The 27,030-nt window shown below is 39.3% G+C and overlaps 1 protein-coding gene across 1 annotated transcript in view; it reads right to left on the reverse strand.

Annotated features, from left to right (window-relative positions):
- The window catches only part of plx (PTB_TBC1D1_like and TBC domain-containing protein plx), a gene marked incomplete in the record, with an annotated part of 401,111 nt that overhangs the window by 118,014 nt on the left and 256,067 nt on the right, over positions 1-27,030 (reverse strand). The window contains 2 exon segments of the mRNA XM_070085876.1: positions 16,982-17,133; positions 18,047-18,208. Of these exon segments, the coding sequence (XP_069941977.1) occupies positions 16,982-17,133; positions 18,047-18,208 (314 nt within the window).

Raw genomic sequence — 27,030 nt, forward strand, 5'->3', positions numbered from 1 at the left:
CCATCCGACTTACAACCTGCTCGACATACGACCACTCGACTTATGATCGTGTTTTTCATGCCAAATTTCTGGGAAATAAACAACTGTTTGTGTTGTATACAGTGTTTATCCTAAACCTTACAGTATAAAATACAGTATTAACAGCATAAAAAGTAAAGTAAAAAATGGAATACCAAAATAAAACAATAAAATGAAGTCATTTCAAAAATGTGATGTTGATATTCTGTAGTAAAGTTCAACTTACGTCCATTTTGACTTACGACCGGTTGGTCGGAACCAGGTTCAGTCGTAAGTCGGATGGTAGGTGTATTTCTTTACACTTTACAAAGGTTACAATGTGTGGTTTACATATAACATGATTGGAGCAAAGAAAGCCACTATCATGCCGAGGCATTTAAGGCATAAATACCTACTTAAGACTAGACAGGTGCAAAGTGTACTAGTAGTGGTTACCAATGTTTTGCTGATGGTGGCGCGAACTACTGGCAGCCTTTTGAAGGTTCTCTTTACTGTTATTATTGCTATTACGTGTATATTGTATTATTATTGTTATAATAATAATAATAATAATAATAATAATAATTAGTAGTAGTAGTAATAGTATTAGTAATAGTATTAGTAGTTGTAATAGTAGTAGCAGTAGTAGTAATAGTAGTAGCAATAGTAATAGTAGTAGTAATAATAGTAGTAGTAATAGTAGTAGTAATAATAGTAGTAGTAATAATAGTAATAGTACTAGTAATAGTACTAGTAATAATAGTACTAGTAAAAATAGTACTAGTAATAATAGTACTAGTAATAATAGTACTAGCAATAATAGTACTAGCAATAATAGTACTAGCAATAACAGTACTAGCAATAACAGTACTAGTAATAATAGTACTAGTAATAATAGTACTAGTAATAATAGTACTAGTAGTAGTAGTACTAGTAGTAGTACTAGTAGTAGTAGTAATAGTAGCAGTAGTAGTACTAGTAGTAGTAGTACTAGTAGTAGTAGTACTAGTAGTAGTAACAGTAGTAGTAGTAGTACTAGTAGTAGTAACAGTAGTAGTAGTAGTAGTACTAGTAGTAGTAACAGTAGTAGTAGTAATAGTAGTAGTAATATTAGTAGTAGTAACAGCAGTAGTAATAATAATAGTAGTAATAGTAATAGTAATAATAGTACTAGTAATAATAGTACTAGTAATAATAGTACTAGTAATAATAGTACTAGTAATAATAGTAATAATAGTACTGGTAATAATAGTACTGGTAATAATAGTACTGGTAATAATAGTACTGGTAATAATAGTACTTGTAATAATAGTACTAGTAATAGTACTAGTAATAGTAGTACTAGTACTAGTAATAGTAGTACTAGTAGTAGTAGTAGTACTAGTAGTGGTAGTAGTAGTAGTACTAGTAGTGGTAGCACTAGTAGTAGTAGTGAACCCTCGCCTAACGAACGCATCACATAACGTTAAATCCACCTAACGAAGCATTTGAACTTCAGAACATCCACACTTACTACTGTGCAATCTATATCTACAGAACCTTAAATTCCAATATTAACCTTGACCTAAAACGCTTTCTTGATAGTTGTGACAGGATCCACGGGCATAACACCAGACACAAACATCTCTATGACATTCCCCGTGTTCGACTAAACCTTTACAAAAATTCAATGTATTTCAAAGGACCTAAAATCTGGAACACCCTCCCTGAAAACTCTAGAACTCCAAACACATTCATCACTTTCAAAACTACAGTTAGAAAACATCTTATCTCCCTGATACACCCCGACAACTAACTACATGATAACCACCTGGTGGTTCACAATTACACTCACTCACCCACTGACTATAAACCAAGAAATACTAATCTTAATCTTAAAATAATAAATCCTAACTAGTCATAAGTTTGCCTATGATACTCCAATATAGACACTTTGTATTGTGCCAAAACAAAAGCATTCACATTGCTAAACTCACAAATTATGATGTAGTCACTTAGCCTTAATACCATAATCTGTAAGGATTTAATGTTAAGAGTTAATCTACGTCTGCTCGAAATGCCTAGCCATGCTAGGTGTCTTAGTGGCCCCCTCTGTAATTAGTATTTTATAACATGTAAACCACACAATACCCAAAACCTGTAAACCCCACATTGTAACCCTTACAGAGAATAAACTTGAACTGAATTGAATTGAAAAATTTTGGCCCACGTAATGATAAAAAACTCGCCCAACGTGATTTGTCCTGCACGCGTCCCACGTGTGGCCTGAGTGCGCCTCAGCTGCCCCGTGGGTGCCAGTGTTTACAAGCCAGCCAGTACGGTCGCATCTACGCATACATTCGGTACATTTCACATTATCCCAGTGTTTTTAGTGCTTGTAACTGCAAAATAAGTTACCAAGGGCCCCAAGAAAGCTTCTAGTGCCAACCCTGTGGTAAAAAGAGTGAGAATTAGTATGGAAATTAAGAAAGAGATAATTGCAAAGTACGAAAGTGGTGTGCGTGTCTCAGAGCTGGCCAGCTTGTATATCAAACCCCAATCAGCCATTGCTACTATCTTGGCCAACAAAATGGCAATCAAGGCAGCTGTTCTTGCAAAAGGTGCAACTTTGTTTTTGAAACAGAGATCGCAAGTACTCGAAGATGTTGAGAGACGGTTATTGGTGTGGATAAATGAAAAACAGATAGCAGGAGATAGCATCTCTCAAGCGATCACATGTGAAAAGGCTAGGAAGCTGCATGACGATTTAATTAAAAAAATGCCTGCAACTAGTGGTGATGTGAGTAAATTTAAGGCCAACAAAGGTTGGTTAGAGATTTAAGAATCGTAGTGGCATTCATAGTGTGATAAGGCATGGTGAGGCTGCCAGTTCAGACCAAAAAGCGGCTGAAAAATATGTGCAGTAATTCAAGGAGTACATAGAGGCTGAAGGAGTGAAACCCCAACAAGTGTTTAATTGTGACAAAACAGGCCTGTTTTGGAAGAAAATGCCAAACAGGACCTACATTACTCAGGAGGAAAAGGCATTCCCAGGACATAAGCCTACAAAAAACATGCTTACTCTTTTGTTGTGTGGTAATGCTAGTGGTGATTGCAAAGTGAAGCCTTTATTGGTGTATCATTCTGAAACTCCCAGAGTGTTCAGGAAAAACAATGTCCTCAAGGCTAATTTGTATGTGATGTGGAGGGCAAACAGTAAGGCATGGGTCACTAGGGACTTTTTCTATGACTGGTTTCACCATGCATTTGCCCCCCCCCCCCAGTGAAAAATTACCTCCTGGAAAATAAATTGGACCTTAACCCTTAAACGGTCCAAACGTTTACATATGTTCACGTGCGTAGCACCCCAAACATATATATACGTTTTCTTTGTCATTCATTCAACACTGCCACGATAAGCCTGAGTCACCTGGAAATGAGAGAATGGGTGTGTGCACTCAATGTGCACCATATTAAAATAATTGGGGATGCCTGGGTACCATATGCTATTTTTTCCTATTAAAAAAAAAAAAAATTCTCAAAAAATTTGGGGCACTACGCAAGTGAACATATATATACGTTTGGACCGTTTAGGGGTTAAGTGCCTCCTGGTATTAGACAATGCTCCTGGTCATCCTTTAGACTTGGCAGAGTGAATTTCTGGGGACATGAGCTTCATCAAGGTCAAGTTTTTGCCTCCTAATACCACTCCTCTACTGCAGCCCATGGACCAGCAGGTCATTTCAAGCTTTCAAAAACTCTACACAAAAGCTATGTGTCAAAAGTGCTTTGAAGTGACCTCAGACACTCGACTGACCCTAAGAGAGTTTTGGAAAGATCACTTTAGTATCCTCAGTTGTGTAAACCTTATAGGTAAGGCTTGGGAGGGAGTGACTAAGAGGACCTTGAACTCTGCTTGGAGGAAATTGTGGCCAGAATGTATAGAAGAGAGGGATTTTGAAGGGTTTGGGGCTAACCCTGAGAAGCCTATGCCAGTTGTGGATTCTACTGTGGCATTGGGGAAGTTCTTGGGGATGGAGGTTAGTGGGGATGTGGAAGAGTTGGTGGAGGAGGACAATGAAGAACTAACCACTGATGAGCTGCAAGAGCATCTGCAACAGCAAGAGGCCACACCTGAGGAAACTGCTTCAGAGGAAGGGAGAGAGAAATTGAAGAAGTTGCCTACTTCAAAGATTAAGGAAATATGTGCAAAGTGGGTTGAACTGCAAACCTTTATGGATAAAAATCACCCTGACACAGCTATTGCAAGCCGTGTTGGCAACCTGTACAATGACAATGTTGTGGCCCATTTTAGGAAAATCTTAACGCAAGGTACAGAGCTCTATGGACAGATTTGTTGTGCGACAGAGGTCCCAGAGGTCCATTGACTCTCAAGCTGGTCCTAGTGGCATTAAAAGAAGGGAAGAAACCCCAGAAAAGTACTTGCTACCTCAAGTCCTCATGGAAGGGAATTCCCCTTCCAAACAATAACAACTTCTACCATCTCTCCTCCCATCCCATTAATCATCACCAGATCTTCAATAAGTGTCATGTATTCTTTATTTAGTACAGTAGTAATTGTGCATGTCGTCTTCTGTTTGTGTGTAGGAAAATGTATATTTCATGTGGTAAAAATTTTTTTTTCATAATTTGGGGTGTCAGGAACATATTAATTTGATTTCCATTATTTCTTATGGGGAAAATTAATTCAGCTAACGATAATTTCGTCTAACGATGAGCTCTCAGGAACGGATTAATATCGTTAGGCGAGGGTCCACTGTAATAATAATAATAATAATAATAATAATATAATAATAATAATAATTATTATAATAATATGTACGTACTAATAATAACGATAATACATAATAATTATGTATAATATGATATAATACTGTATAATAATAATATAATAATACATAATAGTACAATAATAATTATAATAATAATACTACATGTATGTATGTACTGCATGTAATTTAGCTTGACAACACCACCACCAGATAGCACTGTCAATCAAAACAATGCTCACCAGTGCACATGTGCTTACAGTGCTACCCTCACGGTGCAAGGAATGCTTGTGATTTCCTTACGTTTTGTGCAGTTAATTTGCCAGATTTTTTTCTTCTAACCTTGGGTCCTAAGAAAGCAAGTGCAACGGACAGTGCCGAGAAGAAAAAGAGGATAATCTGCATGGAATTAAAACAAGAAATTATTGATCAGCACAGACTAGGTAAGAGGGTTAAGGACTTGGCGAGTGAGTACAAGTGTAGCCCCTCTACTATATGTACAATACTAAAGCAGAAAGAGTGTATAAAGGCTTTAGCACTAGCAAAGGGTGTTACAGTAATTTCTAAGCAGCGGACCTCTGTCAACGAAAAGATGGAAAAGCTACTGTTGACATGGTTGACGGGGAAACAGCTCACAGGAGATACTGTGACTGAGGGTATCATCTGCGAGAAGGCATGAGGCATTTACGCTGATTTGCTGCAGAAGACCCCAGGCACATCAACGGACGAGGCATCGGAAACGTCATTTAAAGCCAGTCGGGGCTGGTTCAAAAAGTTTAAAAGGAGGTCTAGCATTCACTCTGTCATCAGGCATGGTGAGGGAGCAAGCTCTGATGTGAAGGCAACTGAGGATTTTATCAAAACTTTTGCAGAAGTGGTAGCAGATGAAGAATACATCCCTCAGCAAGTCTTCAACTGTGACGAGAAAGGGCCCTTCTGGAAGAAGATGCCAAGGAGGACTTACATAACTGCAGAGGAGATGATGATGCCAGACCACAAACCCATGAAGGATAGGTTATCCCTTGCACTGTGTGCCAATGTAAATGGCGACCGCAAGATCAAGCCACTGCTCGTATATCATTCAGAAACCCCCAGAGCCTTTAAGTCGCATGAGATTCTAAAAGAAAAACTGCACATTATGTGGAGGGCAAACCCGAAGGCATGGGTCACCAGGCAGTTCTTTGTGGAGTGAGTAAACCTGATCTTTGGACCTACTGTTAGGAAGTATCTCCAGGAAAATAACCTACCCCTGCAAGCCCTTCTCCTCGTGGACAATGCACCTGCTCACCCACCGAACATCGCAGACGACATAATCGAAGAGTTCAAGTTTATAAAGGTTCTCTACCTTCCACCCAACACCACCCCTATCCTGCAGCCCATGGACCAGCAGGTGATTTCTAATTTCAAGAAGCTCTTCACCATGCACCTGTTCTGCCACTGCTTTGACCTGACAGAGAACACAAACTTGACCCTTTGAGAGTTCTGGAAGGACCACTATAACATCGTGGTATGCCTCAAAATTATAAATATGGCCTGGCAGGGTGTTACAAGGAGGACCTTGACCTCTGCGTGGAAGAAGCTGTGACCTGAGGTTGTGCCCGAAAGGGACTTCAAAGGATTCGAACCCACAGCGCCAGTGGTGGAGGAGATTGTGTCCCTTGGTAAGGTCATGGGCATGAAAGTGGATGAAGATGAAGTGAACGATCTCATCGAGGAGCACTCCGAGGAGCTGATGATGGAGGAGTTAGATGAACTACATGATCAACAGCAACAGGAGGTTTTGCAGGACATTCGTACCATGGAGGCACAAGATGTGGAGGAGTATATCTCCACAAGTGAGATAAAAGAAATGTTGGGAATCTGGGAGAGATTTTCAGACTTTATTGAAAAGAAACACCCAGAGAAAGTTTCGAGTGGTCGTGCATTGGAGCTATGTAATGATGCTTGAGTAAGTCATTTCCGAAACATTCTGAAAGGAAGAAACAAACCTCCTTGGAGAGTTATTTATTGAAACACCCTGCAGGTGAAAGCGTGACAAATGGAGAAAAAGCCAAAAAGTCAGTGAATACGTAGTGTAGTGAGATAAACATAAAAATTGTATATAGCAGTTCTTAATTGAAAAGTGTGAAAAGCATGGAGAAAAAGCCAAGCATCAATGAATATGTAGTGTAGTGAGATAAACACAAAAATTGTACATAGCAGTTCAAAGAAAAGTGTGAACTCCTGAGAGGATATGCCACTCTGCATTTCTTCTCCAAGGTATGTAAATGTCATATGTACACCAGATCAAATTCATCTAGCCTCACAAACTCCGTTTTCTCTTATAATAACACCCCTGATGTTTTCATAGCGAGAATGCATGACCACTCCCGACCACAATCCTCCTGCCTCCGCCGTCCATGTAACAACCCATTTTATTCATTCTAGAGTGTATATCAGGTTTCTGTGTTATTTATATTATTTATTATGTCATATTAGATGAATTGTGACAGATAAATAAGCCGTAGAGTTGTTATTAGGGTTATTTTGCCATGCCTCCTGAGAGCAGGAATTCAGCTGGAACGAATTAATTGCATTTTAATTAATTTAAATGAGGAAAATTAACCCAGCATACAAACAAATCAAGATACGAACAAGTTCATGGAATGGATTAAATTCGTAACCCGAGGTTCAACTGTAATGTATATCCAATTAATCCGTTCCAGACACCCAAAAGTATTAACAAAAATATTTTTTAGTAGATTAAATATAGATTTATATAGAGAAAAGACTGAGAAATCAAGTATAAAAGAATAATATCACACTCTCAGTGGACCTCCATTTTCGTCGATCTCCTTTATTGCCGATTTCGGTGTTGGCCGATTTTTTTCGTTGATTTTTTGGTTCTGTTTTTGTCGATTACCTCCATTTTTGTTGATCGTACGGAACCTGTCCAGTGCCCAGCATGCAGACAAAGCCGCCTCCCACACCATTCTCAGCCAGTATAGCACCGTTTCTCGGTGAGTGAACATATCCTGATGGGTCATACGAAACATTTCATAATAGCCCATTGTTTTTGCCACTTGTTTATTGTGTGTGACTGCTAAATAATCCACCATGGGCCCAAAGAAAGCTTCTAGTGCCAGCCCCTTGGTAAAGAATGTGAGAAATATGATATAATTCAAGAAAAAGTTTGTAGAAAAATACGAAAGTTGTGGTGGTAAAGGGTGATAGTGATGGTGGTAGAGGGTGGTAGTGGTTGTGATGGTGGTAGAGGGTGCCTTCTTCAGTGATTCAGCAATGTTTTTGGAGTTATATAGGGCTACAGAAAACACTGCCGCCTTAGCTGCAGCCTTCACCAACATTATGTACAGCTTACGCTCACAGTGGCCCTTATACACCCAACAACAGAACACCTGTCATTACATACATAATGACTTATTTTATTAATTCTAGAGTATATGTCATGTTTCTATGTTATTAATGTTGTTTATTATGTCATAAATAGGCTGTAGAGTTGATATTAGTGTCATTTTCTCTAACAATAAACTCGCCTCCCTCTCCCCTCCGCCCGGTCTGCCATACACCAACATGTCTTTTCAATAAAGCTAAGTGTGATGTTAAATGTTCATTTATACATTTTATTAGTGCTTTATATTTATTTGTCATTCTTTTCTGCATGTAAATCTATATTTAAGCTAGGGAAGTGACCCCTGATAAGGACTTGGTACCTAGAGTCCTTATGGAGGGGGATTCCCCTTCCAAACAATAACCTCTCTTCCCTCTCCTCTCCTCCCTGTCTTCCATCCATCAACAACAGCCTTCAATATAGGTCATGTGTAATGTTCATTCTTTTGTGCATGTTAATTTATCTTTAAGGTAAAAAAAAATTTTTTTTTGATACTTCTGGGTGTCTGGAATGGATTAATTCCATTTACATTATTTCTTATGGGGAAAATGGTTTCAGTTTTGGCTGATGGCTCTGGAACGGATTAAACACGAAAACTGAGGGTCCACTGTACCTTTATTGAAGACTCTTGTTGGTGTATGGAAGACGGGAGGAGGGGAGAGGATGGAGAAGTAATACTATTGTTTAGAAGGGGAATTCCATTCCATAAAGACTTCAGGTACCAAGTCCTTATCCAGGGTTACTTCCCTTCTTTGTTTTTTAATGCCACTAGGACCAGCTTGAGAGTCACTGGAACCCTGTTGCTCAAAAGATTCTTCCAGACAGCTCTGTTTCTGGCATTTTTTTAAAATTTGCCTCAAATGGGACAAGACATTGTCATTGTACATGTTGCCGACACGGCTTGCAACAGCTTTGTCAAGGTGATGTTCCTCCATAAATGTTTGCACCTCACTCCACCTTGAAAAGTGTCCTTAAGCTTAGAAGAAGGCATCTTCTTCCATCTCTCTTCCTTGTCCTCTGAAGCAATTTCCTGAGCTGTGCTCTGTTGCTGTTGCAGATGAAGGTCTTGCAACTCTTCAGTGGTTAGCTCTTGACTGTGGTCTTCCATCAACTCTTCCACATCCTGGCCAGTCAAATCTACCTCCAGGGAATTCCCCAATGCCACAATAGATTGCACAACTGGCATATGGTTGTCAGGGTCAGCCTCAAACCCTTCAAAATCTTTGTTGAGGACACAATCTGGCCACAATTTTCTCCAAGCAGAGTTCATTGTCCTGGAAGTCACTCCCTGCCAAGCCTATGCAATTGAGGATAGTGAAGTGATCTTTCCAGAACTCTCTTAGGATCAACTGAGTGTCCGAGGTCACATCAAAGCACCTTTGAAACATTGCTTTTTTGAAGTTTGAAATGATCTGCTGGTCTATGGGTTGGATGAGAGGAGTGGTATTCAGGGGCAAGAACTTCACTGTGATGAAAGTAAATTCATCCACCATTTGGTCATCCAAGTCTGGAGGATGACCAGGAGCACTGTCCACTAGCAGGAGGCACTTGAGTGGCAATTTATTATCCAGGAGGTATTTCTTCACACTTGGGGCAAACACTTCATTGAGTCAATCGAGGAAAATTTCCCTTGTGACCCATGCCTTACTGTTAGCCTTCCACATCACACACAATTTACTCTTGGCAACACTGTTTTTCTTGAACACTGGGATTTTCAGAGTGACACACCAGTAAAGGCTTCACTTTGAAATCCCCACTAGCATTACCACAGAACATGAGAGTTAGCCTGTCTTTCATAGGCTTGTGTCCTGGCAGTGCCATTACTTCCTGCATGATGTAGGTCCTCTTTGGCATTGTCTTCCAAAAGAGGCCTGTTTCATCACAAATGAACAGGTGTTGGGGGACGAATCCTTCAGCCTCTACATAATCCATGAATTCCTGCATGGATTTTTCAGCCGCACATTTGTCAGAATTGGCAGCCTTGCCATGCCTTACCACACTGTGTATGCCACTATGCTTTTCAAATCTCTCAAACCAGCCTTTGCTGGCCTTAAATTCACTAACATCAGCACTCATTGCAGGCATTTTCTTTATGAGATCAATATGCAACTGCCTTGCCTTTTCACAAATTATCAACTGCATAACACTATCTCCTGCTAACTGTTTTTCGATGATCCACATTAACAACAAATTCTCAGTATCTTCGAGTATTTGCGATCTCTTTTTGGTGAGCATATCTACGTCTACCCCTTTCACAACAACAGCTTCCTACAATACAATTATTACAATAATGCAGCCTGCTGCATTATTGTAATAATTGTATAAATAATGTCAATCCATTCTTGACTGCGTATTGGAACTGGGACTGGCAGGCAGACAGGTACTGGACGGTGATGTCATTTGTTTACTCTTGAGCTTCGCTAAAGAATAGAACTTTTATGCTACTGTGAGCGCAATTTCAAGGTACTTTTCATCATGAAAGCAATCAAAATCATATCTATTTCTGTAATATATCTTCCATTCTACCAAATGAGACCGAAAAAACGAGAATATAACCATAAAAACCACATAAAAATATACCGCTAAGCGGCCACTAATGGCTGAGAAGTGAACTCCGCTATTTATGGTCTGATTTTTCATTTTTGGTGTACGTTGAGAAGTATCTTTCCATCATACATTGCCCAAGTTTCAATAAGATAACTCAACAAACAACTGAGAAAATAATAATAATAGTAATAATAATAATAATAATAATAATACACATACATATACAGTGGACCCCCGGTTAACGATATTTTTTCATTCCAGAAGTATGTTCAGGTGCCAGTACTGACCGAATTTGTTCCCATAAGGAATATTGTGAAGTAGATTAGTCCATTTCAGACCCCCAAACATACACGTACAAATGCACTTACATAAATACACTTACATAATTGGTCACATTGGGAGGTGATCGTTAAGCGGGGGTCCATTGTACATGGGATACAGACATAGCTGACATCAGTGACATACTACTACAGTGGTCCCTCGCTTTTCGTAGTTCTCGGCAATCGTAAATTTCGCCAATCATAGGGGTATTTTCGTATAAACATGGACTCGCTTTTCATAGGTTGACTCGCGAATAGTAGTTTGTCCGGGACGCGTACACACGGTGTGAGCCAAGGCGGCCTCCCTACCCAGCCAGTCTGGCATTGTTTACCAGTGAGTGAAGGTCCCCTCAAGTGCTCCTACAAAATATTTCATAATATTCCACTCATTTTAGTGCTTGCAAGTACTAAATAAGCTACCATGGCTCCAAAGAAAGCTCCTAGTGCCAAGCCTGTGGTAAGGAGGTGAGAAATATGTACAGTGACAAAGTCTTGGGCCATTTTAGGGAAGTGTTAAAGAGATGCCAGAAACAGAGCTCTCTCCACAGTTACTTTGCGAGACAGGACTAGAGTGACTCTCAAGGTGGTCCTAGTGGCATTAAGAAACAGAGAAGAGAAGCAACCCCAGAGAAGCAATTGGTACCTGAGGTGTTGCTGGAAGGGGATTCCCCTTCCAAACTGTAAACAATCCAATCTCTCTCCTCCAGTCTCCCATACACTAAGAAGAATCTCCAATAAAGGTAAGTGTTCTGCTGTTAATGTTTCATTCATCATTTCCCTTTGTATTGTTTATGTACTACATGTATATTTCATGTAAAAATTTTTTTGTTTTAATACTTCTGGGTGTCAGGAACGGATTAATTGCATTTACATTATTACTTATGGGGAAAATTGATTCGCAAATCGTAAATTTCGTTTATAGTAGCTCCTCCAGGAACGGATTAATTACGAAAAACGAGGGACCACTGTATACAGAAAGCCACTTGTTATGCAGAGTATTTCAAGCAAATTAGGTCAGTATCCCAGGATAACACCCACACTAGTCGGCTAACACCCAGGTACCCATTTACTGATGGGTAAACATAGACAACAGGTGTAAAGAAACACGTCTAATGTTTCTACCCTGGCTGGGAATCGAATATTTACCAAAAATCATATATGGCTAACCCAAAGCAGGTACTAGAAATAAGCCATGTTGTCTGACTTTTTTGGGTTATCCTAGGTTCTCTACACATATGCTGCTACGCGTGATAATCTATATAGAAAAAATAGCTTTTTTGTTTCAGTTTTATGGTGCAGTATGAGTGTATATCACAGTTAGCCCTGTGTTATACTCCGTTTTCTCTTATATAAGCCACCAAGACAGGGATAGGAGAATGGTACATGTATCTCATATCCTCTTCATACCTCCGTTGAACTGCTCAGTATTATGCCAAATATTATTCATTCTGGAGTATTTAACATGTTTTATGTTATTTATATTGTTTATTATGTCATATTAGATCAATTGTGATAGGCAATAAGCTGTATGTTGATATTAGCGTAATAATAAAGCATATTCCCCTGCATCACAAGACTGAGCGGATTACAGGGTGGTTAGGTTAGAATACACTTAATAAAGTTAACCAACTTTACTTACACAAGAAAGTTCACCACTGCTGCTTACAAAGTGAATAACTGAAATTTACAGCTAAATACATTTACATGTCTTGAGGTGAAGGGCTGTCAGGATTGCCATCTTCTTCATCTTGGAAGGTGACTGAGATATCAGGAACTGATGACAGTGGTAGCACATCAGGCTGAGCAGATATTGAAGGCACTAGATTTTCAAGTGGTGACTCTTCTGTTGCATGCTTTTCAGCTATTTTTTTGAACATATCTTTCAAGCTGAGTTGTTTCATATATTTTGGCCTTTCTTTGATTAGTTTGTCCTGCAGCATGTAAACATTCATTATTTCTTGTTCACTTATAAAACTTCGTTGCTCTAGATCTTTTAGCAGTTCACCTGCCAACTGAATTAACCTATCAATTGAGACTCTTTCTGCTATAGCTTCCTCATTTTCATCACTGCTTTCTCCTCCACTGGCTTGCTGCTCTGGATTTACAACCATCTGCACAATTTCTGAGTCAGTATAATGATGTACAGTAGCTGCATCTTCATCTACATTCATCCATTCCCCAACATTACCTTCATCCATCCTTGATGCAAGATCATTCGCAGCAGGATTAGTCAGATCACTGGCAAAAGAAAGCAGACTATGTATAATCTGTTTTTCCTTTGAAGCCCTAAATCCTGTAAAGTCATTTTCATTGTCTTCTCCAGGTGCAGTCTCGAACATTAACCCTGGCCACAATTTATGCCATCCATTTTTCAGTGTGGATGCCTCTACAGACTTCCAAGCATTTGCAACACAGTAAACCATATCTCTCACATTAAATTCCTTAAGAAACTCACGTACTGGTCTGCCAGAGTTAACTGCACTCAGTAGGCACCTCAGAAAATGAGTGCGATACCTAGACTTAAAAGAACGTAGTATGCCATTGTCCTGGGGTTGAATTAATGATGTGCAGTTAGGTGGGAGGTAGACACTGAAAGCATTGTTCTTTACCAGGAGTTCTGCTTTCAGATGTGCGGAACAGTTATCTAAAATAAGCATTATCTTACAGTTGTGGTCCAAACCAACAGAGTCACAGTGAGCTCTTGCTTCTGGAAGAAAATGGCTTCCAAACCAATTCAATGTAGTTTCAGTTGTTATCCATCCTTTTTTGTTGGCACGGTAAATCACAGGAAACTGTGTCATGCCTTTGAAAGTCCTGGGGCGTAAACTTTTACCGATGACCAGTAACTTGCATCTGTGCGTTCCTGCGGCATTAGAGGATGCCAATACAGTGACACGATCTTTAGATGCTTTATATCCTGTTGGTGATTCTGCATCCTCAGTTGTCAGGGTTCTTCTTGGTGTACATTTCCAGTACAATGCTGTCTCGTCTGCATTGTAGACCTGCTCAGGACTTAATTTTTCATCTGAAACTAACTTGGCGAGCTCATCAACAAATTTAGCAGCTGCCTCTGTGTCCGCTGAACGTTTTTCACCACACCACTGCATGAAACTTGAAGCCATGTCGATCTTTGAAACGCTGTAACCAACCTTCACTATAATCACATTCATAATCTAATCCTAGTTCTTCATGAAAAATTTTGGCTTGTTCCTTCACCAGAGCTCCAGACAGCTGAACACCTTCACTTACACGTACCCTAAACCACTTCATCAAAACCTGATCTAGTTCTGAACTTTTTCCTTCCCTCATTGTTTTCCTTTTACACATCTGTTTCTTTGAATCACTGTTAGCAAAGAAACTCAGTAATTTTGTTTTCTGTTTCTTTATGTCATAAACTGTTGAAGAGCCAATGTTGTATAACTCGCACAAGTTCCTCACAGACACACCACTGTCAAGTTTTTTCAGAAGTTCAACCTTATCTGTTATGGACAATGTACGGTGTTTGTGCTTTACACAATGAGAAACACTTCCTTTCGTTGGAACCATGGCTAAGGTTAAAAGTGAGCAAGTTTTAGCAATAAATGGAGAGAAAAACAAATTGGAATGATTTCTGCTCTAAGTAGCGCCACCAGACAGTAGCAGCGACCCCTGGAAATTTTAACCCTTTCACACTTAATCAAAAACCCCTCACCAACATCAAGGAACCTTCCTGAGGGTTTTCCATATTGAGTTTTTATTCACACACACAAAAAAAAAATAGAAGATTTACTATTATGGAGACTGCTTAATTATTGTAAAAAATGGTATAAATAATATCAGCGCATTTGTGAAAGCATATTAAACCCACCAGCTGCCATGTAATGGACGTGTGATATAATTTGTTTACACTGAACATCGGCAAAAATTGAACAATTCCACTACTTTGAGCTCAATTTCAAGGTACTTTTCTTCATGAAACCAATCAAAATCATATCTATTTCTGTAATATATCTTCCATTCTATCAAATGAGACCAAAAAAACGAGAATACAACCATAAGAACTATACGAAAATATACCACTAATGGGCAGCTAATAGCTGAAAAGTGAATTCCATTAATTATCATCTGACTTTTTTTTTGTGTTATCCTAGGTTCTCTACACATATGCTGCTATGTATGATTATCAATGTAGAGAAAATAGCTTTTTTGTTTCAGTTTTAGAGTGCATTATGAGTGTATATCACAGTTAGCCCTGTGCTATACTCCGCTTTCTCTAATATAAGCCCCAAGGGCAGGGATAGGAGAATGGTACTTGTATACCATATCCTCTTCATACCTCAGTCGATCCACTCGGTATTATGCCAAATATTATTCATTCTAGAGTTTTACAATGTTTTTGTTATTTATATTGTTTATTATGTCATAAAAGATCAGTTGTGATAGGTAAATAAGCTGTAGTGCTGATATTAGCGTAATAATAAAGCATATTCCCCTGCATCACGAGACTGAGCTCATGGCAACCGACAGTGGCTTCAAAGCCAATTTATCTTTTATGGACAGTGTACTGTGTAGGTGCTTTACACAATGAGAAACACTTCTTTTATTCATTGGAACTTTGGCTAGGGCTAAAAATAAGCAGGTTATAACAATAAATGGAGAAAAAGAAATTGGAGCGACTTATGCACCAAGTAGTGCCACCAAATAGTACCAGCAGGTTGGTGTGGCGACCCTGGAAATTTGAAATTATGCTAGCCAAAATTAGTGCCGAATAACTGAAGGAACCGAATAACTGATTGCCGGATTTGTGATGGCGGACCTGTACCATGTTTGTTGAATTTTATGAAGTTATTTTATTTTTTTTATTATCACACTGGCTGATTCCCACCAAGGCAGGGTGGCCCAAAAAAGAAAAACTTTCACCATCATTCACTCCATCACTGTCTTGCCAGAAGGGTGCTTTACATACAGTTTTTAAACTGCAACATTAACACCCCTCCTTCAGAGTGCAGGTACTGTACTTCCCATCTCCAGGACTCAAGTCCGGCCTGCTGGTTTCCCTGAACCCCTTCATAAATGTTACTTTGCTCACACTCCAACAGCACGTCAAGTATTAAAAACCATTTGTCTCCATTCACTCCTATCAAACACGCTCACGCATGCCTGCTGGAAGTCCAAGCCCCTCGCACACAAAACCTCCTTTACCCCCTCCCTCCAACCTTTCCTAGGCCGACCCCTACCCCGCCTTCCTTCCACTACAGACTGATACACTCTTGAAGTTATTCTATTTCGCTCCATTCTCTCCACATGTCCGAACCACCTCAACAACCCTTCCTCAGTCCTCTGGACAACAGTTTTGGTAATCCCGCACCTCCTCCTAACTTCCAAACTACGAATTCTCTGCATTATATTCACACCACACATTGCTCTCAGACATGACATCTCCACTGCCTCCAGCCTTCTCCTTGCTGCAACATTCATCACCCATGCTTCACACCCATATAAGAGCGTTGGTAAAACTATACTCTCATACATTCCCCTCTTTGCCTCCAAAGACAAAGTTCTTTGTCTCCACAGACTCCTAAGTGCACCACTCACCCTTTTCCCCTCATCAATTCTATGATTCACCTCATCTTTCATAGACCCATCCGCTGACACGTCCACTCCCAAATATCTGAATACATTCACCTCCTCCATACTCTCTCCCTCCAATCTGATATCCAATCTTTCAAAAACATGCCATAATTCTGCAATGGTGTAATGGAGAAAACGTGGTAAAGGAACCCGTGGTAACAGACAGTCTACTATAGTCCTAATACTTAAACTGTTATGCATCCATTTCAGTTCATCATACACTGGAACATAAATCTTAAAAACCATTAAACAGATACATTTTGTTCATTTTAAAAGGGAAATCTCAAGGTTCGTGCATTTATTAAGACAAAACTTAGTGACAAGAAACACTGTACAAAATGAAAACTTACATGAAGAAGAAGAACACCGCCAACAAAGCTGAGACCTTGGCAGTACCCAACATCTTTATCCAATAATGAATAAGCTTTTAGTAAATTGAAAAGGGCAAGCTGGCCAGGCCCAAGTGTTTGCATGTAGTATGGATGCGTTGGGAACGTTCTACCTTTAATGGAAACAATCTTTGTTGATACTAAAGTCATGTTAATTTTAAAAACAGTGCATTTTTTAAATTTTCAAATATTATCAAGTATACTTCATTCATTAACCTCTCTCAGTAACCTATGATAGTTTCCATATGAAATGGAAAGGCTCCAGCAAAATGCAAGTCATCTCCACTGTGAATTCTGAAGCCTTCTTATAATGAATAAATTATATTTAATGTAATTTGGAAACTAATAGTGCTTTTTCATTATACACTGCTCTTTCATCATACACTGTATACACTGAACACTAGTGACATGTGAGACCTACACAGGTACAGTATTCATTCAAAAATTCTTTTAGTTACATCCCTTATAACACACCTTTTAACAATTCAAAGAGCATTGGCTATCTCTTACCAGCCACAACCATCTTAAATAAAGAGGGTAAATATATCTGGGGTGGAAAGCAAGGGGGGGTAGGGGTGTCTCATGAATGGATGGAATGAGGGAGGTAAAAGAAGCTTTGAGTTTCAGGGGCTTCTGTATCCAGCAGGCTTGTGTGAACATGTTAGACTGGAGTGAATGGAGACCAGTGGCTTGTAATGGACATGCTATTGGAGTGTTAGTGAAGTAACACTTATGAAGGGATTCGGGAAAACTGGTTACCCAAATTTGAGTCCTGTAGGTGGGAGGGGCAGTGCCTACACTCTGCAGGAGGGGTGAGGATGCTGCAGTTAAACGGTAATTCAAATTGTGATCTCAACACACTTTTGACAAGAAAGCAAATTAATGAATGATGAATGTAACAAAAAAAAAAATTAGTGAAGGTAACCAAATAATTCATAAAGAAAAAATTCATGAACAATGAACTGTACTGCATAATAGCCTTTCCAAAACAGTAATGTTTCATTAAATACTGAAGTATGAACCAACCTAAGTCAATAAGTATAGCATGGTGCTGTGAAGTGAGCTCTTTGATCATACTCTCATAAGGCAAGTTATAACCAGGAATCTGTGGCTCAAGTTTCTGATTCTGTGCCATGTACTGTTGCATCATCAACTGCCAGGCTTCACCACGTACTGACTTAGGAATACCTGCCAGTGAAAAGAAAAACATCAATATCATATGCAAATAAATATCTGAAAAAGTAGTGTATAATAATATAACTATAAAGTAAAGGCCTATCTTACATCCTTGAATTGTATATTGTTAATTACTATCTCATAATTTTTAATTGTTATTTTTACACACACACACACACACTGAAGAATGGACAGTGAATCGAACTGTCATCTTGACACATAGCGGGGCCAGTGTTGTGCCGTTGGGGAAGTGGAACAGAATTCTTCCTCCGTAAGCCATGCATGTTGTAAGAGGTGACTAAAATGCCAGGAGCAAGGGAATAGTAACCCTTTCTCCTGTATATATTACTAAATGTAAAAGGAGAAACTTTTGTTTTTCCTTTCGGGCCACCCCCACCTCGGTGGGATACGGCAGGTGCGTTGAAAGAATGAAGAATTTACTATCCCAACTTCCCATCAGGGTAGGACAATGCAAAGAAACAAATTCAGTCATTCACTCAATACTCGTCTTGCTAAAAGTGCGCAAACATCACAATTCAAATAACACTCCAAACTGCAACATATCCACCTCTCCTTCAGAGTGCAAGCATCATACTTCCCCCACTTTCAGAACCAAAGTTTCACTAATTGGAGTCTCTGAATAATATTTAACAACTGAAGACCCTTTCCCCTTCCCCATTTAGGGCAAACAAGTCATTTTTTCTTAGAATGAAAAATGGTAAAGCAGCTGGAACTGATGGGATCATGACAGAAATGTTAAAAGCAGGTGGGATAAAGTTTTAGAGTGGTTGGTACTTTTGTTCATTAAATGTGTGAAAGAGGGGAAGGTATATAGGGATTGGCAGGGAGCATGTACAGTTCCTGTATATAAAGGGAAGGGGGGGACAAAAGAGAACGTAAAAAGTGTAAAGTGTATAGTAGGGTTATTACTGAAAGAATTAGAGGTAAGACAGAGAGCAGGGTCAGAGACAAACAAGGAAGCTTTAGAATGGGTAGGGAATGTGTAGACCTAGTGTTTGCACTGAAGCATATAAGTGAACAATATTTAGATAAAGGTAGGGAAGTTTTCATTGCATTTATTGATTTAGAAAAGGCATATGATATGGTGGATAGGCAAGCAATGTGGCAGATGTTGCAAGAGTATGGCATGGGTAGTATGATACTAAATGTTATAGAGAGTTTTATGAGGATAGTGAGGCTCAGATTAGGGTGTGTAGGAGGGAGATTAATTTCCAGTAAAAGTAGGCCTTAGACAGGGATGTGTAATGTCACCATGGTTGTTTAAAATATTTATAGATGGGGTTGTAAAAGAAGTAAATGCAAGGAAGATGGAGAGAGAAGTGGGATTAACCCTTTCAGGGTCGAGAGGCCCTCTCCTAAACTGTTCTCAGGGTCGAAAAATTTTCGGAAAAAAAAAAAAAATATTTTTCTCATGAAATGATAGAGAATCTTTTCCCAATAATGACACCAAAAGTATGAAATTTGATGGAAAACTTACGGAATTATACTTTCGCGAAGTTAGCAGTATCGCCGATGTTCACGCATCGGCGATTTCGCCAAATTTGAGCCCTATTTTCAGCCAATTCCTCTGTACTAGCCGACAAAGATCATATTTATTTCGCTAGAACTCCATTTTTTCTATCGAATGAGTACAAGAAACCACCCATTTACCAATTTCAACTATCCAATAAAGTGGCTAGAAATTGGCAATATTGCCAATTTCACACAAATTTCAGAAGATGCCAATTTCCAAACAGTGTCCAGAATAAACAAGACAGACATTCCTGGCACTAAAATAACAAGTCCTCTGTTCGTTAGTCACGTCCCCAGGCCCCTCTTATATTTCTTTTGCTTTCCACTTTGAATTTTTATTCTTACAAAAATAGAAGATTTACTGTTATGCAGACTACTGCATTAGTGTAGAAATGGTATAAATAATCACAGCGCACTTGTGAAAGAATATTAGACTCACCAAGTGACGTGTATTGGACGCTTGGCATGATTTGTTTTGAACTTTGGTAAAAATCGAACATTTCTGCTACTTTGAGTTTAATTTCAAGGTACTTTTCATTGTGAAACCAATCAAAATCATCTCAATTTCTGTAATATGTCTTCCATTCTATAAAATGAGACCAGGAAAACTGGAATACAACAATAAATATCATACAAAAATACAGTGCAAAGTTGCTGTTTTAATCCAAAAACACAAAGTTTTTTTTTCTCATTACGCACCGTGTGCTGCAGGATTTTTTTTATACTGCGCACACTGACCACATAGATCCATTCTTTCATATGTAGGCCTACCAGCTTTCTCTCGATAGATCTGAAGGTGCTAGAATTTAGGCGTTCTAGTACGTCAATAACCCTGGTGCGTAAGCCATACTAGTACGTTGAAAACCCTGAAAGGGTTAAATTATGGGGAATCAAATACAAAATGGGAGTTGACACAGTTACTTTTTTGCTGATGATACTATGCTTTTGGGAGATTCTAAAGAGAAGCTGAAAAAGTTGGTGGACGAATTTAGGAGGATGTGTTAAGGTAGAAAGTTGAAAGTGAACATAGATAAGAGTAAGGTGATGAGGGTATCAAACGAGTTAGGTAAAGACAATTGGATATCACATTGGAGGGAGGGAGTATGGAAGAACTGAATGTTTTCAGATATTTGGGAGTAGACATGTCAGCAGATGAGTTTATGAAAGACATGGTAAACCATGGAAATGATGAAGGAAAAAGGGTGTGCAGTGCATTGAGGTATCTGTAGAGACAAAGAACATTATCCATGGAGGCAAAGAAGGGAATATATTAGAGTACAGTGGTACCAACACTCTTATATGGGTGTGAAGCATGGGTTGTAAATGATGTAGCAAGGAGAAGGCTGGAGGCAATGAAGATGACCTGTCTAAGGGCAACGTGTGGTGTAAATATTATGCAGAGAATTCATAGCGTGGAAATTAAGAGGTGTAGAGTTAACAAAAGTATTATTCAGAGGGCTGAGGAGGGGTTGTTTAGGTGGTGTGGTCATTTAGAGATGATGGAGCAAAACAGAATGACATGGAGGATTCATCTGTAGTGGAGGGGAGGATTGGGGTAGAGAATGTCCTAGAAAAGGATGGAGAAAGGGGGTGAAAGAATTTTTGTGTGCAAGGGTCTTGGACATACAGGAAGCATGTGTCAGTGTGTTAGAAAAGAATGAATGGAGACAAATGAATTTTGGGACTTGACGAGCTGTTGGAGTGCAAGCAGGGTAATATTTCATGAAGAGATTCAGGGGAAACCAGTTAGCCAGACTTGAGTCCTGGAGGTGGAAGTACAATGCCTGCACTTTAACCCATTAACTGTCCAAATGTTGATCTATGTTTTTACTGATAGCACTCCAAATATTTTTATTTTAATTTTAAATGGAGAGGGTAATTTTCTATGTGTAATAAGACCAAAACAAAAAAAAATAGGTTGGTAGACAGCAACCACCCAGGGAGGTACTACCGTCCTGCCAAGTGAGTGTGAAACGAAAGCCTGTAATTGTTTTACATGATTGTAGGATTGCTGGTGTCTTTTGTCTGTCTCACAAATATGCAAGATTACAGGTACATCTTGCTACTTCTACTTACACTACACATACATGTACATGCTTATTTATACACACACATCTGAGTTTTCTTTGGTTTTATCTTAATAGTTCTTGGTCTTATTACTTCTCCTTTTATATCCATGGGGAAGTGGAATAAGAATCTTTCCTCCATAAGCCATGTGTGTTGTAAAAGTCAACTAAAATGCCAGGAACAATGGGCTAGTAACCCCTTTTCCTGTAATAATTACTAAAAAGAATAAGAAGAAGAAAATTGTCAAAGTGGGAAGTCTGAATGTGCATGAATGTTGTGCAAATGATAAGAGATGATTGTGGATGTTATGAATGAGAAGGTAGTAGGTTGGTAGACAGCAACCACCCAGGGAAGTACTACCGTCCTGCCAGATGACTGTGAAACAAAAACCTGTAACTGTTTTGCATGATGGTAGGATTGCTGGTTTCTTTTTCTGTCTCATAAACACGCTAAGATAACAGGGATATCTTGCTACTCCTACTTACACTTTGGTCACACTTCACAGACACGCACATGCATATATATATATACATACATCTAGGTTTTACTCCTTTTTCTAAATAGCTCTTGTTCTTTTTTATTTCTTCTATTGTCCATGGGGAAGTGGAAAAGAATCTTTCCTCCGTAAGCCATGCGTGTCGTATGAGGCGACTAAAATGCCGGGAGCAATGGGCTAGTAACCCCTTCTCCTGTATACAATTACTAAAAAAGAGAAGAAGAAAAACTTTATAAAACTGGGTTGCTTAAATGTGCGTGGATGTAGTGCGGATGACAAGAAACAGATGATTGCTGATGTTATGAATGAAAAGAAGTTGGATGTCCTGGCCCTAAGCGAAACAAAGCTGAAGGGGGTAGGAGAGTTTCAGTGGGGGGAAATAAATGGGATTAAATCTGGAGTATCTGAGAGAGTTAGAGCAAAGGAAGGGGTAGCAGTAATGTTAAATGATCAGTTATGGAAGGAGAAAAGAGAATATGAATGTGTAAATTCAAGAATTATGTGGATTAAAGTAAAGGTTGGATGCGAGAAGTGGGTCATAATAAGCGTGTATGCACCTGGAGAAGAGAGGAATGCAGAGGAGAGAGAGAGATTTTGGGAGATGTTAAGTGAATGTATAGGAGCCTTTGAACCAAGTGAGAGAGTAATTGTGGTAGGGGACTTGAATGCTAAAGTAGGAGAAACTTTTAGAGAGGGTGTGGTAGGTAAGTTTGGGGTGCCAGGTGTAAATGATAATGGGAGCCCTTTGATTGAACTTTGTATAGAAAGGGGTTTAGTTATAGGTAATACATATTTTAAGAAAAAGAGGATAAATAAGTATACACGATATGATGTAGGGCGAAATGACAGTAGTTTGTTGGATTATGTATTGGTAGATAAAAGACTGTTGAGTAGACTTCAGGATGTACATGTTTATAGAGGGGCCACAGATATATCAGATCACTTTCTAGTTGTAGCTACACTGAGAGTAAAAGGTAGATGGGATACAAGGAGAATAGAAGCATCAGGGAAGAGAGAGGTGAAGGTTTATAAACTAAAAGAGGAGGCAGTTAGGGTAAGATATAAACAGCTATTGGAGGATAGATGGGCTAATGAGAGCATAGGCAATGGGGTCGAAGAGGTATGGGGTAGGTTTAAAAATGTAGTGTTAGAGTGTTCAGCAGAAGTTTGTGGTTACAGGAAAGTGGGTGCAGGAGGGAAGAGGAGCGATTGGTGGAATGATGATGTAAAGAGAGTAGTAAGGGAGAAAAAGTTAGCATATGAGAAGTTTTTACAAAGTAGAAGTGATGCAAGGAGGGAAGAGTATATGGAGAAAAAGAGAGAGGTTAAGAGAGTGGTGAAGCAATGTAAAAAGAGAGCAAATGAGAGAGTGGGTGAGATGTTATCAACAAATTTTGTTGAAAATAAGAAAAAGTTTTGGAGTGAGATTAACAAGTTAAGAAAGCCTAGAGAACAAATGGATTTGTCAGTTAAAAATAGGAGAGGAGAGTTATTAAATGGAGAGTTAGAGGTATTGGGAAGATGGAAGGAATATTTTGAGGAATTGTTAAATGTTGATGAAGATAGGGAAGCTGTGATTTCGTGTATAGGGCAAGGAGGAATAACATCTTGTAGGAGTGAGGAAGAGCCAGTTGTGAGTGTGGGGGAAGTTCGTGAGGCAGTAGGTAAAATGAAAGGGGGTAAGGCAGCCGGGATTGATGGGATAAAGATAGAAATGTTAAAAGCAGGTGGGGATATAGTTTTGGAGTGGTTGGTGCAATTATTTAATAAATGTATGGAAGAGGGTAAGGTACCTAGGGATTGGCAGAGAGCATGCATAGTTCCTTTGTATAAAGGCAAAGGGGATAAAAGAGAGTGCAAAAATTATAGGGGGATAAGTCTGTTGAGTGTACCTGGTAAAGTGTATGGTAGAGTTATAATTGAAAGAATTAAGAGTAAGACGGAGAATAGGATAGCAGATGAACAAGGAGGCTTTAGGAAAGGTAGGGGGTGTGTGGACCAGGTGTTTACAGTGAAACATATAAGTGAACAGTATTTAGATAAGGCTAAAGAGGTCTTTGTGGCATTTATGGATTTGGAAAAGGAGTATGACAGGGTGGATAGGGGGGGCAATGTGGCAGATGTTGCAAGTGTATGGTGTAGGAGGTAGGTTACTGAAAGCAGTGAAGAGTTTTTACGAGGATAGTGAGGCTCAAGTTAGAGTATGTAGGAAAGAGGGAAATTTTTTCCCAGTAAAAGTAGGCCTTAGACAAGGATGTGTGATGTCACCGTGGTTGTTTAATATATTTATAGATGGGGTTGTAAGAGAAGTAAATGCGAGGGTCTTGGCAAGAGGCGTGGAGTTAAAAGATAAAGAATCACACACAAAGTGGGAGTTGTCACAGCTGCTCTTTGCTGATGACACTGTGCTCTTGGGAGATTCTGAAGAGAAGTTGCAGAGATTGGTGGATGAATTTGGTAGGGTGTGCAAAAGAAGAAAATTAAAGGTGAATACAGGAAAGAGTAAGGTTATGAGGATAACAAAAAGATTAGGTGATGAAAGATTGAATATCAGATTGGAGGGAGAGAGTATGGAGGAGGTGAACGTATTCAGATATTTGGGAGTGGACGTGTCAGCGGATGGGTCTATGAAAGATGAGGTGAATCATAGAATTGATGAGGGAAAAAGAGTGAGTGGTGCACTTAGGAGTCTGTGGAGACAAAGAACTTTGTCCTTGGAGGCAAAGAGGGGAATGTATGAGAGTATAGTTTTACCAACGCTCTTATATGGGTGTGAAGCGTGGGTGATGAATGTTGCAGCGAGGAGAAGGCTGGAGGCAGTGGAGATGTCATGTCTGAGGGCAATGTGTGGTGTGAATATAATGCAGAGAATTCGTAGTTTGGAAGTTAGGAGGAGGTGCGGGATTACCAAAACTGTTGTCCAGAGGGCTGAGGAAGGGTTGTTGAGGTGGTTCGGACATGTAGAGAGAATGGAGCGAAACAGAATGACTTCAAGAGTGTATCAGTCTGTAGTGGAAGGAAGGCGGGGTAGGGGTCGGCCTAGGAAGGGTTGGAGGGAGGGGGTAAAGGAGGTTTTGTGTGCGAGGGGCTTGGACTTCCAGCAGGCATGCGTGAGCGTGTTTGATAGGAGTGAATGGAGACAAATGGTTTTTAATACTTGACGTGCTGTTGGAGTGTGAGCAAAGTAACATTTATGAAGGGATTCAGCGAAACCGGCAGGCCGGACTTGAGTCCTGGAGATGGGAAGTACAGTGCCTGCACTCTGAAGGAGGGGTGTTAATGTTGCAGTTTAAAAACTGTAGTGTAAAGCACCCTTCTGGCAAGACAGTGATGGAGTGAATGATGGTGAAAGTTTTTCTTTTTCGGGCCACCCTGCCTTGGTGGGAATCGGCCGGTGTGATAATAAAAAAAAAAAATGAATGAGAAGAAGCTGGATGTCCTGGCTTTAAGTGAAACAACGCTGAAGGGGGTAGGAGAGTTTCAGTGGAGAGAAATAAATGGGATTAGGTCAGGGGTTTCAAATAGAGTTAGAGCTAAAGAAGGAGTAGCAATAATGTTGAAGGATAAGTTATGGCAGGAAAAGAGGGACTATAAATGTATTAATTCAAGGATTATGTGGAGTAAAATAAAGGTTGGATGTGAAAAGTGGGTTATGGTAAGCATACATGCACCTGGAGAAGATAGAAGTGTAGAGGAGAGAGAGAGATTTTGGGAAATGTTGAGTGAATGCATGGGGAGTTTTGAACCAAGTGTGAGAGTAATGGTGGTTGGGGATTTCAATGCTAAAGTGGGCAAAAATGTTGTGGAGGGAGTAGTACGTAAATTTGAGGTGCCAGGGGTAAATGGAAATGGGGAGCCTTTAATTGAGCTATGTGTAGAAAGAGATTTGGTAATAAGTAATACATATTTTATGAAGAAGAGGATAAATAAATATACAAGGTATGATATGCATCTAATGAAAGCAGTTTGTTAGATTATGTATTGGTGGATAAAAGGTTGATGGGTAGGCTCCAGGATGTACACATTTATAGAGGGGCAACTGATATATCGGATCATTATTTAGTTGTAGCTACAGTTAGAGTAAGAGGTAGATGGGAAAAGAGGAAAATGGCAAAAAGTAAGAGGGAGGTGAAAGTGTACAAACTAAGGGAGGAGGAAGTTCGGGAGACATAAGCAACTATTTGTTTATTTATTTAATAATTTGAACATACAGAGGTACAAAAAAATACAGGTAAGAGCAGTATGCCAAAGCCACTTGTATGCATAGCATTACGGGCAGGCTTAAAATTAACTGAAGATTAACTAAACAATGATGTAATCAGTGATAAAACATTACTGTAAACAGATAACAATAAAGCACAAATGAGTATTACAAAGACAGGTCATATGGTTGCATGCATTGCTGTACCTTCAGTAGAATGGAGTATTCTGTTAGGTAGTGTATTTAAAATAATAACAAAGTTAGATTGGGTCTTAGGTATAACATTTATGTGATATAATTATGAGAAACATTTAAGATATACAATTGATAAGGTTCAATTATTCAGTATTTATTTGGTTTTGGGTGAGTAAGTGATCTTTGAGAAGAGACTTGAATTTATAAACAGGTAGTGTTTGAGGGGAGGGTTAATATCAGAGTTAAGTGTTCTATGTATGTAATAGGTGCAGTAATAAGTATGGATGTTTTGTATGGTGAGTAGGTTTAGTGTTTTGAATATTGGTGGAGTGTGCTGCCTGT

This window comes from Cherax quadricarinatus, chromosome 17 (genome assembly GCF_038502225.1).
Source record: "Cherax quadricarinatus isolate ZL_2023a chromosome 17, ASM3850222v1, whole genome shotgun sequence".
NCBI classification, from domain to species: Eukaryota; Metazoa; Arthropoda; class Malacostraca; order Decapoda; family Parastacidae; genus Cherax; species Cherax quadricarinatus.